Source organism: Rhinolophus hipposideros (assembly GCF_964194185.1).
Source record: "Rhinolophus hipposideros genome assembly, chromosome: 19".
Classification (NCBI taxonomy): Eukaryota; Metazoa; Chordata; class Mammalia; order Chiroptera; family Rhinolophidae; genus Rhinolophus; species Rhinolophus hipposideros.
The window spans coordinates 36,283,549-36,299,395 of record NC_138065.1 but is presented as its reverse complement, the minus strand read 5'-3'; the positions used below and the strand labels follow the sequence as shown (position 1 = coordinate 36,299,395).

The following is a 15,847-nucleotide window of genomic DNA, read 5'->3' as shown; positions in this document are numbered from 1 at the left end:
ATGAAAATGTTGGTTTCTGTGGGTGCCCAGAAAAGGCTACCTTCAATGAAGTATTGCCAATTAATTATGTGTTCAGCACCCCAGGTAATCTATTTGGTAGTCTGTTTTTTTGTTTTTGTTTTTTAGGAGTCTTAAGGGTAAACCTGTCTGCCTTAGAGCCATCATATTCTGCTGGATATTCCAAACATCAGGGACTTCCATATTCTTTCCCGAGCGTTTGTACACGTCCACTGCATGTTGAACAAGCCTCTAAATTCGGTGTTCAAAATATAGTCTGTGTAGGATGACCGCACCCTTCACAAAGTCATGTGTAACTTTTAAGTCGTTACTATACTAGTATGCAAGGTTTCTGCATTGATTCTTCTCTTCCTGGCTGTGGGACTAAAGCAAATAATTTAACCTTTCTGTGCTCCTCATTATACTATTTCCTGCTTTACAAGTTTGTGTTGAGGAATAAACGAGACTATGTATGTAAATAAATGGGTTGGCACAGTCCCACGTCATAGCTAGTACTTCAGCCAGGGACTGTGGGTTTTCATCACTGTACTCAGCTCTCACTAAGTCTTCAGTGTGACCCCGCCCAGGCTCCGGGCACAGGAACCTGAAAGATGAAGGCGCGTGCAGGGTACAGGAACTGGAGGGGTCAGAGTGCAAAAGTCAGAAGGCATTTGGTTGAGGCAGTATGCAAAGAAGTCTGAGAAGTCTCTGGATTTCGGTTATCTTGGCGACTTCAGCCAGAGCGACAGTGTTGCAGAAACCGCCTTGCTGCCACTTTCTCTTCCCCGCCCTCCCTTCGACCGACCTCCGCCCCTTTCCTCCTAGGAGTAGAAAGCGGACGCCGACAGGGACGCCGACGCGGTTGCCTAGGGATACGCCTTCCCACCATGCTTAGGGTGTTGTGTTCTTCTTAGCCAATCAGAGAGGCGAAGCCTCCTCACTGTGGGCCAATAGACTGCGAGGCCAGGGCCCGCGACGGTTAAACGGGGCTGGGGACTGAGGCCGGCGGCCGTGTGTCTTGCGGGTGGTGGCGAGTCGGTGGCTGTAGCTCCGCGGCTGCGGCGCGATCTGCTGGAGTCCTGCGGTGGAACCGGCCATGCCGACCCGGGTGGAAGACTACGAGGTGCTGCACACCATTGGCACCGGCTCCTACGGTCGCTGCCAGAAGATCCGGAGGAAGAGTGACAGCAAGGTGAGCGCGGGCCCTGCCTGGTCTCCGCCCCTGCTGGGGTGTCGCCCTCTGTCCCCGAAGCGAGAGGCCTGGGATTGTGGGTCTCCAAGGCTGCGTGCCCGGAAGAGTCAGCCATCTCCCCCTAACCTGTGTCTGTCCTGGGTTGCTCAAGGGATGGGACACCGCGTCTTTCCTTCTTTTCCCCTTCCTCTTCCATGTCCTTCCTTTTTCCTGCTAAAGGCTTTCCGTTGGTGACAGGTAGCGGTCTCCTGAGCTATTTTTTTAGAGAGGAGTAGAACTCTGGGACAGGAGAAAGGGGTACCAGAACCTGGAGCTTTCTGTCTCGACAATCAGAGCTCTTTTAAAACATCCGTTATTGGCGCATTGGGTCCGTGTTTGCCACGTGTGTACACGGACCTTACGTAGAAAAACAACGATGGAGAGGAAGTTGCCTGGCTGCTGACCGAGGGATCTTCACTCAGGTTTCTCACCCTGGGAAAGCGTGGCTGGTGGGAACCGGCGGGGACTTGGACTGCCTCTGCCTCCCCTTTGACCAGAGAGCCTTTTTCTGAACTCCGGCAAAGCAAGTGAGGGTAGGAAGTTGGGGGAGGCCTAATGCGCCTCACCTGCGCCCTCTCCCATTGATTGCATTATTTACTGCTTAAAAGTTAGAGCAAGATTATGGAAATAAAATCAGGTGTCCTTACGTTTATCAAACTAAAGTAGATGTTAGTCACCGTGATCTATTTAAGAGAGAAATAATTTTTGCAAATTGTAAATTTTGGAACATTCATTCTTTGTTTTTGCGTATAAGGAGTTCATTCTTCCCTTGGGAACTTCTTATTGCAGATATTGGTTTGGAAAGAACTTGACTATGGCTCCATGACAGAAGCTGAGAAACAAATGCTTGTTTCCGAAGTGAATTTGCTGCGTGAACTGAAACATCCAAACATTGTCCGTTACTATGATCGAATTATTGACCGAACCAACACAACACTGTACATCGTAATGGAATATTGTGAAGGAGGGGACCTGGCTAGTGTAATTACAAAGGGAACCAAGGAAAGGTAAGTTAATCTTTGAATGTAAGCTGAAAATGGGCCTCGTTTCATTTCTGTTAAACATCCTGTTTTAGGGTCAGGAAGTACTTAGTAATGTGGAAGAGTGTCCTTATATTTACCCTGTTTACCCCCAAATAAGACCTAGTTAGACAATCAGCTCTAATGCATCTTTTGGAGCAAACATTAATACAAGACCCGGTCTTATATTAAACCTGGTCTTACATAAGACCCGATATTATATTATATTATTTTATGTTCTATTATATTATACCTGGTCTTATAGTAAAATAAGACCAGGTCTTGTATTAATTTTTCCTCCAAAAGACACATTAGAGCTGATTGTCTGGCTAGGTCTTATTTTTGGGGAAACATGGTAGTGGGTCCGCAGTACTTTAGGAAATCTTTGGTGCATCAACACCCGTATTTCATATCAGAGTGTGATATTTATTTCCCTATTTGTACACTTCGAAAACTAGATAATTCCCACAATCCCATCTTTGTAATGGCTTTATTCAGAAGTTATATACTGGATAACTTCTTTGGTTTCAGACAGTACTTGGAGGAAGAGTTTGTTCTTCGAGTGATGACTCAGTTGACTCTGGCCCTAAAAGAATGTCATAGACGAAGCGATGGTGGTCATACTGTGCTACATCGGGATCTGAAACCAGCCAACGTTTTCCTGGATGGCAAGCAAAACGTTAAGCTTGGAGACTTTGGGCTAGCTAGAATATTAAACCATGATACAAGTTTCGCAAAGACATTTGTTGGCACACCTTACTACATGTCTCCTGTAAGTATTTCAAAATTCAGATACTTCTTAAACATCTTAATGCTAAGCATTAAAATGCAGGAAAAGTGAGGTGTGTTTTTTTTTATTTGTGTGTTTAGTAATATCCAATAGCCAAGAATTAATAATACTGTTTCATTTTATATTTACATTTTTTCCAAATTGACCACCTGACCATTAAACGCCTCTGTATCGGCAATTCAAGTCATGATTTATTGAATGACTACCAGGTGCTAAGTTCTGGGATTACAAAGAGGAAATAGGTTTTGTCTCTGTCCTGAAGAGCTGTGTTTCTCAAAATGCCAAAGGTCCTGTATACCGGCTTGGAGCTTGGACTCATTTGGAGGATTTGTTCAAAATGCAGAGATCTTGGCCTCAATCCCCAACCCCGTGAATTTGGACTCTGCATTTTAACAGACTTTCTAGATGATTCTTGTTCATGGAGATTCAGGGATCAAGAGGCTCACTAACTTCAGATAACATGTTTTTGCAGTGTTAACTTTTGATATTTGTTCTTTTTCTTGTTGCCTTTTCCTACAAGGGAGTTGACGAGTCCACCTGCTTTTGTATTTCCTCTATTGCTGGATATTTTGTTTCCAAAATTCATCACCATAGGAATTATTCTTCCTTTTTTTGTTTTTTTTATTTCCTTCGTGTGTAGCTCTCAAAATGAAATCATTGGGTCAAAGGGTATTAACCGTTTGTGGCTCTCTAAATAGTGCCTGTTGGCTTTGGACTCTGCATTTTAACAGACTTTCTAGATGCCTGAAAATCTTGAATTAATCTGAGCAAATAAAAATGGAGAGAGGTTAATTTTTTTTAGCAGTTCAGAAACGTTTTACAAGATTTTTCTAAATCTTTTTTAGTTATGTTAACCAATTTAACTGCAGTATAAAACTGTAAATTAATGATTTTGTTTTTCCCTAAGATTAGACATGGCCAGAACAGTGTCATTTTCTCACTGGGTCATATTCCAAATAGAAAGCCTTTAACATAAAGGAAAATTATCCAGAAGTGGTTCTTGGAAAATTTGAAACCTGCAGGATTCTTTTGTTCCTTTTCCCTCCTGCCCTTGTAATTAGATCAGTTCAACCTTCTCCAAGGCATTGATTGTCAGGAAATAATATCAGACGCACCTGTTGAACTTTAAAACACTAAGATTTTGGTGTCGTGTCTCTCTGTGCCCTCTGTTGAGAATAAGAGCTATGGTAGATTGTTGTTACTACAAGTGTGGAAGAAGGGCAAACAATTAAAACAGGAAATGAGAATGTTAGTTACTACTATAGTTTATACAGAGGACTAAAGGAAAATATGTAAGTGAATAATTCAATTAGTCATTTATGTCTGTATCCATTTACATGAAGGTTAAATATATGTGTTGGTTGTTGTGAAATTTTTTCTGGTTCTTTTAAAATAGAATTTCTAGATTCTGAATGTCATGAGGGTAGAGGTCTCTCATATTCACCTTTGAATTCTCAGTCGCCTGTAGTAATGATAAACATCTGTGAAGGAAAGTGAGTGAATGAATTACACTATATGACAAAGTGTATTACGATGAAATCATTGCCTTTTTTTCCACTAAAAATTTGAAGATGAAGTATAAAGTATAATCTTTTGTTATTATGATGCAAGATCTGACATAAGCTGAATCTGTCTTTTGTAGTTGAAATTTTTGTTACAGGTATGAAATATTAATAATATAAAAATTACCAAAATTTAAGGTTCCTTTTTTTTTTTTTTTTTTTGGGGGGGTCTCGGGTAATTTTATAAGTTTTAAAACAAAATAAACTTTTAACTCCTTGTACTTTCTTACCTTTTGTCCCCCTGAAGGAACAGATGAATCGTATGTCCTACGATGAGAAATCGGATATCTGGTCACTAGGCTGTTTGCTGTATGAATTGTGTGCATTAATGTAAGTATGAAGAAGACAGATTTCTAGTCTGAGGTTTACAGTCAGAGAGATTTGTCACCTTTCACTGGGTTCAGCTGTTTGACCATCCGTGTATATTCAAGTCTGAAAGAATCATGACTTGGGTTAAAATAAGGTAGATGGACAGGCTAAAAAAATTATTTACAACTTAATAATATAACTCCTAAGGCTGGATCTTAACTGGTTTAAGCTTCCAACTTGGTTAGATGCTTCCTTGTTAGACTGATACTTAGCTCAAGGGGAGAGCAAAAGGGTCAGGCCTACGGAAGAAATGAAACAGAGATCTAGGGGAGAGGTCTGGAGACTGGGAGCCCAAGAAAGAGCTCCAATGCTTTGTCCTTTTCATTTTTTCCCCCTCCTAACCTATTCTGTAGAGCAGTGGTTCTCAGTTACAGAGGGGGAAGCACTTTTGCTCCATGGGATGATTGACAATGTCTGGTAACATCCGTGGTTTTTACGAGGGAAGTTACTGGCATCCAGTGCATAGAAGCCAAGCGTAGTATAATGTACAGGAGGACAGCCCCCGCAGCAAAGAATCATGTGACCCCAAATGTCAGTAGTGCCAAGACTTCGGGGACATACCTACAGAAGAAAAGGGCAGAAGTAGAAACATACGCATAAATAGAAACTGGAGCTTAAGTCGTGCTCTTAATTTGGTTCTTGTTGTATTTTAATTTTTACATTGAAAAAAACATTTTTTTCCCTCTAGGCCTCCATTTACAGCTTTCAACCAGAAAGAATTAGCTGGGAAGATCCGAGAAGGCAAATTCAGGCGAATTCCGTATCGTTACTCTGATGAATTGAATGACATTATTACGAGGATGTTAAATTTAAAGGTGAACATTATAAGATGATATTGTCTGTTTCTATCTCTCAATTAAATGTTGGTGTCTGAGTTCTCCTTGTAGAGCAATGAAACTGAAGAAACAGTAAATATATTTCCTTAGCTAAATCTACTCTGTTAACACGAATGAAAACATGTGAGTTTGGCAAATTGCATATCTGTGCTGGTCTGCCCTCTGTTCTCTCCTTTTGTTTCCTCCCACGGTCTGCCCTGCTACCAAGCCCCATTGCAGAAAGGTTCCGAATTCTCAGTTCCCCTTGTCCTTGCCTACCTCAAAGTGATAGGTGGGGGTGAGGGGGCCACAGATGAGACTTTAGTCTCTCCACTGCAGCTAGAGGTAGAGTGATGGAGACCAGAGATAAGGGGTTGGAGGGAGGGGCGGCTAAAAAGATTAGAGGGGAAATGACTGGCCATGGAATGAGGAGGGAGATGTCCTAGGGATCAGGCTGATGTAAAAGTTAAATGCTGTGGGATTGCAAAGAAGGTTATCGGTGAAGGTCCATGAGACACTGTCCTGCTTACTGTAGTTCGGAGAAGCAAGGGCAGTATTTGCCCTAAAACAGACCCTAATGATGCTACCGAGCGCCAGCACGAGGATGGGGGCTTCTAGGTTAAAGGGGGAACAGAGATAAGTAAACCTGTGCATTGCCTTGTGGACTCAGAACTTCATGAGTAGGAGCCCCAGTGAACTCATTTGTCCAGGTGGGTAAGGCCCATCCATTAAAGAATACTTTCTTTTGCCTTGGCAATAGATGCCCTTTTAAGGTAACTGCTGTTTTTGGATGAGTATTCTGTTATGAAATCTGACTGGAAGACTGAATATTTGTTTCCCCAGTATTACCATCGACCTTGTGTTGAAGAAATTCTGGAGAACCCTTTGATAGCCGATTTGGTTGCAGAAGAGCAAAGAAGAAATCCTGAGAGAAGAGGGCGACGATTAGAACCAGAAAAGTTGCAGGATTCCAGCCCTGTATTGAGTGAGCTGAAACTAAAGGAAATACAGTTACAGGAGCGAGAGCGAGCCCTCAAAGCAAGAGAAGAAAGACTGGAGCGTAAGTCTAAATGGGGCGAAGCAAAGGGGAGCTATAGGAGGGTTACTGTGATGTGTGATGTGGGTAAAAATCTGTGACAGGAGTATTTTATATGTGTATGTGTTCTGTTAGAACATTCTTATAAATTCTTGAGAAACCAAATATGTATTGTAAAATATGTAAATCAAGGTTGCTGGCACCTTCCTATTGAACTAACTCTTTGTCTGATATCAGTTGCTATCATTGTATTGTTGGGCACAAACTGTAAGGGCGCAAACACAGTATGCATTATACATTCCTGAAGACTTTGTAGATTTTCATGTATACATTATATAAAAAGTACAGTGATACCTCAGTTTTTGAACGTCTCCGTTGACAGACATTTCAGTTTACGAATGCCTTAAAGTTTATTGATCTATGGTATCATTAGATAGTAAAATTCATGCTAAGTTTGCAGTTTTAGGGGTTGATTTTAAAGGTCTGGAACAGATTAATCCCTTTTGCATTACTTTCTATGAGGAAATTGCCTCGGTTTTCGAATGTTTCAGAACTCAAAGGGTCTTCTGGAACAGATTAGATTCGAAAACAAAGGTACCACTGTATACATATATAATACATTATGTATACATTACACTTTACTATAGACTTTGTAGACTTTAGCATGTACTCTATACATTATACTTTAATGTAGCCTTTACACTTTACTGTCACTTTTTTCTTTCTGTTCTTTAATAGATATATCCTCAAGTTTTTCTGTTATAAAGGAAGGTCTTAGAATTGCTGCATTTCATGATAAAAACCAACGCCTACCTTCTGAAATCACTGACCCAATGTAGTCCAGGTCTGAAATCCTACACTATGTAGGACTAGATATGTTCAGACAATTCAATAATGTGGGTTCAAGAGATCTAGGTTTATAAATACTCTGATGGATATTAATTGATTAGGTGCTAATTAGTTTTGGATGTTGAAGTTCTGTCTACTCCACTAAAGTAAGAGCTGCTATCAAGGTTTTAGAGTGAGGCAAGGTAGCAACAGCCCCGAGGCTCTTCATTTTAACATTAAGAGACAGTGATGGGGGTCATGCCTGTCTCTTACCTCCCTCATGGCTCACCTGATTTCGCTTCTGCAGCTTCAAGCCCAGTGCAGACTTTATAAATCTTTTTCTATTTAATTGTACTTACAGAACATCCAATGCATTTGTTAATATTTTACTTCCTGATGGTAATTATGTAGCTCTGCGAAATATTCTTTCTGTAGACAGAAAACCTATGCTTCCCTGGAAACCTTTTATTTTTTTACTCTTTTGTCAAAAGAATTCTGTAAAAAAAAAAAGAAAATACTGGTTATAGTATTTTGAAATCATATAGCAACTGAAATCTGAACTTTCTGAGTTCTGGGCCATTAATAAATAACAGCCTTTGTTACTCATCTGAAGAAGTACCTCTTCACTGAGCTGTGGTTTAGTCCCTTCTGTTTGGGTGTTGTCACTTACCCAGAAAAACGAAAGATTGTAGTGTAAGGACAGGCAACACCCAAAAAATGAACTGTTGCCCGCTTTCATTGGTGGGCAGAAACGGTGTTTTGTTTTTTTGTTTTGTTTTGTTTTCCTCAAATGAGTTATTCTCCCACAACCTGACCACAGGCTGAAGCTAACTTTGTCCTTGTGCTTAAACCAGTCCTTACAAGGAAAACTAAGACAACACACAACATATTGAAACACTGAGTTAAAAACTAGCACAATCAGATTAACCTGGTTATACATTAAGGAACCTTTCACAAAGCATTTCTAATCACTGGTCAGGCAAGCTCGTCTTAGTGATTAGGAAAAGTGACAAGACTACCAAATGTGAATCATTTTATATCCAAAGCCACTTGTTAATTTCTTTTTTCTTGTTCCATTCCTTTTTTAAAGAGAAGGAACGAGAGCTTTGTGTTCGTGAGAGGCTGGCAGAGGATAAAGTGGCCAGAGCAGAGAGCCTGGTGAAGAATTACAGCCTGATGAAGGAGCAGAAGCTGCTGTCTCTGGCGAGTAGTCCAGGTATGAGAATCAACGCAGGGCACAGAAGCTGCTGATGCCAATGAAGAAATGGGCACCAGTGTTGGCTTCAAGGAGCTTTGGCAGCCCTTTTAATTTATAAAGTCTCGAATTTTAAGATGGAGTTAATTCAATATATGAATTTCAATGGAAGTAAGAATTCTGTTACAGTAACGGGTTCATAGGCCTGAGGCAATAAGTCATAATGATTTCATCTTCAGTTTTATTTACCTTATCAAATTATGTGTTTACTATTTGATGTTTTTTTCTTTTTAAATACGACATTTAAAACAATGCTGTGTTTTTCAGAGTTTTCTCTGAGTATATGATCAAAACTCTGCATTTCTCTCCATTTTCAAGCAGAAATACTAGGATTTTACTGTGGCCACGTGCCCAAATAATCCATGCCACGTCATCCTTCATAGAAAATGTGGCTTACAAGGCGTGATAAGCCAACTGTGAAATAGGCCATCACTTTTGGATCTTTGCTGAGACCATTCAAATGGAAACATGTGTTTGTCAAAATTTGATTATCTAATGTCTACATATGCTCTTTGTGTATATCAACAGGGTCTCGTACAAGGCAGTTAGCCTTGCCAGGGCTGTACCTTGTGGGGGCATTGTCCTAGGTGCTCTGCTTTAGTGACACATGGTTAATGTATATACCAGTGGACCAGCTCTAACATGTGTTCTTCATTTCACAGAAACTCTAAATCTAATTTAATCTACTCTTTAAGATTATGGAAAATGTAAAGCATTCAATCTTTCTTCTTGATTATGATACAAATTGGTTTTCAAAGTTTTTTGTTGGTTTTCAAAATTCCAATGAAATTTCCAATGAAACTCAGAATTTTTATGGCTTCCTCATACCAAGTAGAGCAGCATACAAGGTGTGATTAAAAAATATGGTGAATGTTTAAATTAAAAAGATTTATTACAGTAAAAGACACATTGCCATTGATCCCCCTCAAAATACTCCCCCTTGCTTCGAACACACTTATCCCATTATTCTTGCCACTTTCTTTATTTTTCTTTTTTTTTATTTATTGGGGTGACAATTGTTAGTAAAATTACATAGATTTCAGGTGTACAATTCTGTATTACATCATCTATAAATCCCATTGTGTGTTCACCACCCAGAGTCAGTTCTCCTTCCATCACCATGTATTTGTTCTTGCCACTGTCTGAAGCAGTTCTGGAAGTCCTCTTTTGTGAGTGTCCTTAGTTGTGCTGTCATGGCTGCCTCGATGTCCTGAATCAATGCAAAACATTTTCCTTGATGGTCATTTTGACTTTGGAAAGAGCCAAAAGTCACACAGTGCCAGATCCGGTGAATAAGGTAGATGAGGACACATCGTAATGTTTTATAATTAACAGAAATTGCCATACCAGAAGCAATGTGTGACATGGAGCGTTGTCATGATGGAGGATGAAGTAAAGACACGAAAGGGGGCTTCCAGAACTGCTTCAGAAAGTGGCAAGAATGATGGGATAAATGTCTTCAAAGTGAGGGGGAGTATTTTGAGGGGGATTAAGGGCAATGTGTCTTTTACTGTAATAAATTTTTTTAAATTTAAATATTCACCGTATTTTTTTTATCATACCTCATACGTGATGGCTGTCATTTCTATCTTGAATAAGTTGAGAGAAAATCTGGTCACTTCAGGCAACACGAGAACATTTTGTGAATAGAACAGAGGAAAAAACTAAGTGTGATGATTATAGTAACTCTATAGTGATAGGTGATGGGAATCAAGTAAATGAAACAAAGATTACACAAAACTTGGGCTTTGCCTCCGTTAAACGAGCTCTTTTTCCTCAATATTGCTATCTATCGTTCCAGTATTTTCATAATATTTATTTCAGCTTTTCTTAGTTTCCACACTGCTATCCATAATGACAAAATAGTCTTAAATCATAATTACAGTGATAGAGCAGGAGAAATTTTTATCTGTGTGAGTTTCATGCATGAAACCCATTGCTGAGAATTAGCAAGGCCCTACTGGGGACGGCTCTTCCAGTTAAAGTATATTGTCATCTTGTTTGAGGGTCTTTGAGAAAAGGATGAAAGAGCTAGAGAAGAATGATGTGTTTCACCTTATCAGGACACACGGTAGGTAGAGAACCTACCTGTATGTGAATCATGGCAAATACTTAAAATAGGCTGCAGGAATTGAGTATCCACTGGGGCTAGGAGGTATTTTAAAGTACTGAGCCCAGAGATAAGGAGTGGGTGTCATTGGGAACTCAGGACAGTTGGAAATCTCCTCTCCCGTCCTTGGGCTATCAAATTCACACAAGAGGAAAGCATCATAAATATGTCAAGATCACATAGTAAGTGACAGCATCTTTTTTAAAGCTCTTGTTAGTCTATTTTATGAAGCACTAATCCTTTATCTAAACCCGTTTCTTTCTTACAAAAGTATCCCATCAGTAAGATTTACAGTTGATGCTGTTGGTTTATAAAAATGTAGGTATTTGTAGTAATAAAGGTGGAGATATTTGAAACAATGGAGGTGAGGCTAAAGCAATAAGTGGTTTGAAGCAGAAACAATATACAGATAGGAAGTCACGGACAACGAGAGTTGGAAAGCAGCGTTTCTCTGGACAGCCTACTCTACCTCAGGGCCTTGCCATTTTGTTGGCCTGGAGCCTACGCCTCTGTATAGCCTTGTGGCTTTACTTCTTTCATCGAGTCCCTGCTCAAAAGTCACCAGTTAAGAAACCTTTATAACTGTGACAACCCCCAGCACTTCTGTCTTCCTTTCTGTGTTATTTTCCCCACAGCCCATCCCCTCAAATACTCCACATGGAGCTTGTTTATTTGTTTATGGTGGATCTCCTCCTACAAGAATAGGGCCTCTGTTTGGTCCACAATGGCCCATACAAGGAGCTCAGGAAATACTTGAACATATTTTTTTTTAAATGAACACAAAGGAAAAATAAAAAGCTTCTGGAATTCAAACCTGCAGGTCCGCAACCTCCAAATAGTCTCTCAGTAGCTAATAGTGTTACTGCTTTAAGTGAATTTGTTTTTATGTAAGAGCACAATTCACCTTTTTCACCATACTCTTACTTGATTTACCTTTTCCACACTGAATTTGCTTAGGTTCTTGTATAAACAAGTTTCTGATCATTTAATCTGCTTTGAAGTATTGTTGAGTATTTAACCAAATTGTGGGTGCTCTCTATAAGAAAGAGCTTCTGCTTCCATACTTTTCTGGAAATAATGTGTTCTAGGTAGAATAGCACTTGTTTTCAAGAGTGGAGATAAATGACATTGCTTTCCAGAAGTTTTATATTGTGGCCCATTTAACCTTAAGAGAAAAGCTATTACTAAGAGAATAAAACATACTTTCCTTGATATTTGGCACATTCCAGGATTAGTTTTTCAGCACAATGGATTAAAAGGCTGATTGATTTCTACCAACCTCAGGCCCCCTACCTCCTGTCCCCAAGAAACTAAGACAAGCACCCAGATTTCAAATGTGAACTGAGTGAATATTTTTGATAAGTATCATAAGCATGGAGGAGTTGAACTCCTGTTCGCATAACACAAACCCTTTTTATTTTTCTTCCTAAAGAACTTTTCGATCTTTCATCCGTGATAATTAAGAAGAAAGTTCATTTCAGCGGGGAGAGTAAGGAGAACGTCATGAGGAGTGAGAATTCTGATAGTCAGCTCACCTCCAAAGCCAAGTGCAAAGACCTGAAAAAAAGGCTTCATGCTGCCCAGCTGCGTGCTCAAGCCCTGTCAGACATTGAAAAAAATTACCAGCTGAAAAGCAGACAGATTCTGGGCATGCGCTAGCTGAGCAGGAGACACAGAGCTGTGTACAGTGTTTACTGCTGCCAAACCCGTCAAGATTGATATTCAACTGCTGTAGCTTGATATACTTGGTTCTGTGAGCCATGCCTTTCTGTACAGTGAGCTTTTGGAATTGCTTTTGCTGTTCTTCGGCAGTAATTATATAAAATGCCCACACCTTTAGTTTTTCTTCTTTTTTAAAGAACCCTTTATAGAAAGAAAGAATGACACTTTCTTGCTTGGGCTTTTAAATCCTGTGTGTGATTACTACTGGAATAAGAAATGGTACATGCTAAATGTTAGAGAAAAATAATGTCAGGAAAAAATATTTACCCAGGAGTAGTACTTACTGAGAAGTTTTAAATGGCTGAGTGCTTCCAATCGTCATATCTGGATTTAAAATTTACAGTCTGCGGTTTTAAATGTTCTAGAGATTAGAAAACCTAATTGGATATAAGCTTGTTACTAATACCATATCTTGCTTATAAATATCATTGTCAAATATCCCATTGCTCTGTAGTGTGAATCTGTCACGTTTGTTGAAATTCATCACTGTGGTGTCTGTATTCTTTTTCCCCCCTTTTTATTCTGTTTAACTATATGTAAGCTGGCTCACCTCTTTCTCACTAAATAAAACAATTCTTTAGTTTTCCTATATTTATGTGTCTTGCATTTGTTGACGTTAGTTGGAGGGGGTCTGTTTAGGTAAGAACATCGATCTGATACTCACAAGAGCAATAATGGTACTTGACTCCATCTCATTTATCCATCAAAGCCAGTGGTTCTTAACTGGGGCAATTGTGCTTCCTCAGGAGACATTTGGCAATTTCTGGGGACATTGTAATGATTGCAGGGAGGGTACTACTGAGTCTAGTGGGCAGAGGCCAGCGGTTCTGCTAAACATCCTACAATTTACAGGACAGTCCCCACAGCAAAATGCCACCAGTACCGCGCTGGAGAAGCCCAACTTAAGCCAAAACTTGTTGGGGTACCCCACCCTTGAAGGCAATTTACCTTGGTTTTGATGGACTATTTTTTGTCTGACTTTTAATATAAATTAGCCGTCTTCGTTGTGCCCATCACATTTTTCATGTGACGGTTTCCTAACAATGCTCATCCTTTTAGCTAAATGAAATAAGACCAAGTTATGAAGGGTTAATCATAAATGGAAAAAAGTAGCTCCTTTATTAGTTATTTTATTATAGGTTTTCTACCTAATTAGTAATGTAATTCTATCAAAGACAGCTAGCTGATGTCTAAACACAGTCAGAAACTGATGACCATGCCTTTCTGATACACCCACAGATTAATCCTAATGGTCCCTTAGACACGCATGTTGAGTGTAATTTGTAGGGCCCAGTATAAAATAATGTGGGGTTCCTTGTTCAAAAAGCAGGGAACACATACCATGAAAGGTCCATAGAAAGCTTTGTCCTTTCTTCCAAGGTCTCTGCTTATGGTGGTGTTATTTGCTATTTAATGTTCTAAGTAAAGAAAAATTAAAATTTTGAATTATTTGCATGAGTTTTACTATTCATGTTTTATGTTGTACCGTGCCAGTTTTAAAGGCAAATAGCACATTAGCTCGTGTAGAATCACGGAAATTATATAATTCGTATTTTGTGGCTCATCCAGGAGGGTGCCTCAAGCCGGCCAGAGGAGACAAAGACACACAGATGCTTGTGACAGGCATCTGGGGACCCCTGACTCGTGCTTGCTAGGTTCCCTCTTCCTCCAGCCACCAGACCTATGCACTGCCAGGTTGGAGAAGTTGAGCCATGCATCTCTCCCGCAGACCCACTGCCCCCACCCACAGCACCTGGGTCACCCCCGAGGAGCTTTACACCTCCAAGCTGGGACTTTCTTTGTTCCTGGATCAGGGGACCTAGATCATCCCTCCTACTAAGATATGGCCTCCAGCTGGCTGCCCACCAGCCATGCCATGGGTCTGCCAGCTCCGAATGGTGGAAAGGAATTAGGGGGCAGCTGCTGCCATGCTCTGTCCTGAGATGCTTTGGGGCACGTTGCCCATGATCAGGTCCCTTCTGGGAGCAGAGTGTGGCAGAGGTCACGGGTACAGGCAAGAAGAGGAGGCTGGTGTACTAAAGGGTGGGGAAGCTGGTGGTAGGATGCAGGACCTTGCATGCACTGAGGCCCTAAGCCCCTACACGTGCCGTTGCCCATTGGACTTGACTCATGAAACACAAATTCAAAGATACAATTATTAAGAATCTTGGGGCCAGCCTGGTGTCTCAGGCGGTTGGAGCTCTATGCTCCTAATGCCAAAGGCTGCCAGTTCGATTCCCACATGGGCCAGTGGGCTCTCAACCACAAGGCTGATGGTTTGATTCCTTGACTCCTGCAAGGGATGGTGGGCTCCGCCCCCTGCAACCAAGATTGAACATGGTACGTTGAGCTGAGCTGCCACTGAGCTCCCTGATGGCTCAGTTGGTTAGAGCGGGCTCTCGACCACAAGGTTGCTGGTTCGACTCCTCGACTCCTGCAAAGGATACTAACAACGGCAAATGGACCTGGAGCTGAGCTGCGCCCTCCACAACTAAGATTGAAAGGACAACAACTTGACTTGGAAAAGTCCTGGAAGTACACACTGTTCCCCAATGAAGTCCTGTTCCCCTTCCCCAATAAAATCTTTAAAAAAAAGAAAAAAAGAATCTCAAGACTGCAGTCACAGAGCATTCAACCCCTGGGCCCTTCTGAATGCCAGGTCCTTTCTACCTGTGGGGATTGTGTGACTGCACTGGTGGCACACTCATGAAACCAGCCCTTTCTGTAGAAAACTTTTGTTCTACCTTCGGAAGTAAGTTTCCATTTTTAAATCTGTGGCATGCTGAGAGCTTCTCTAGTTTTCCCATCTCTGACTCCAACTTCATTTTCATTCCTTCTTTCAATCAATGCACAATTGAGCAGCTACTGTGAGCCAGGCACTGTTCAAGGTGCTGAAGATACAGCCATGAAGAAACACTGAAACCCCTGCCCTCATGGAGAGTTCATTCAAATGGGGCAAGACAGTAAAGGAACTACGTATGTATAGGGCATGTTAGTGCTAAGGAGCAGAATGAAGCAGGAAAGGGGAGCAGGGAATGGGAGGTTTCAGTTTTAGAAGAGGTGGTGCGCAGTTCATTGGCTCAGTTGGTTAGAGCGCAGTGCTCATAACGCCA

General features: G+C 40.9%; 1 protein-coding gene across 1 annotated transcript; it reads left to right on the top strand.

Moving 5' to 3' along the window:
* Positions 1-988: 988 nt before the first annotated feature.
* On the top strand, positions 989-13,324 carry NEK2 (NIMA related kinase 2). Its single transcript, XM_081025455.1, has 8 exons — positions 989-1,189; positions 2,018-2,235; positions 2,779-3,019; positions 4,847-4,929; positions 5,657-5,783; positions 6,627-6,843; positions 8,738-8,863; positions 12,445-13,324. Exons 1-8 carry the CDS (start codon positions 1,094-1,096, stop codon positions 12,669-12,671), a joined length of 1,335 nt encoding a protein of 444 aa, XP_080881581.1. The 5' UTR covers positions 989-1,093; the 3' UTR covers positions 12,672-13,324.
* The last annotated feature ends 2,523 nt before the right edge of the window (positions 13,325-15,847 follow it).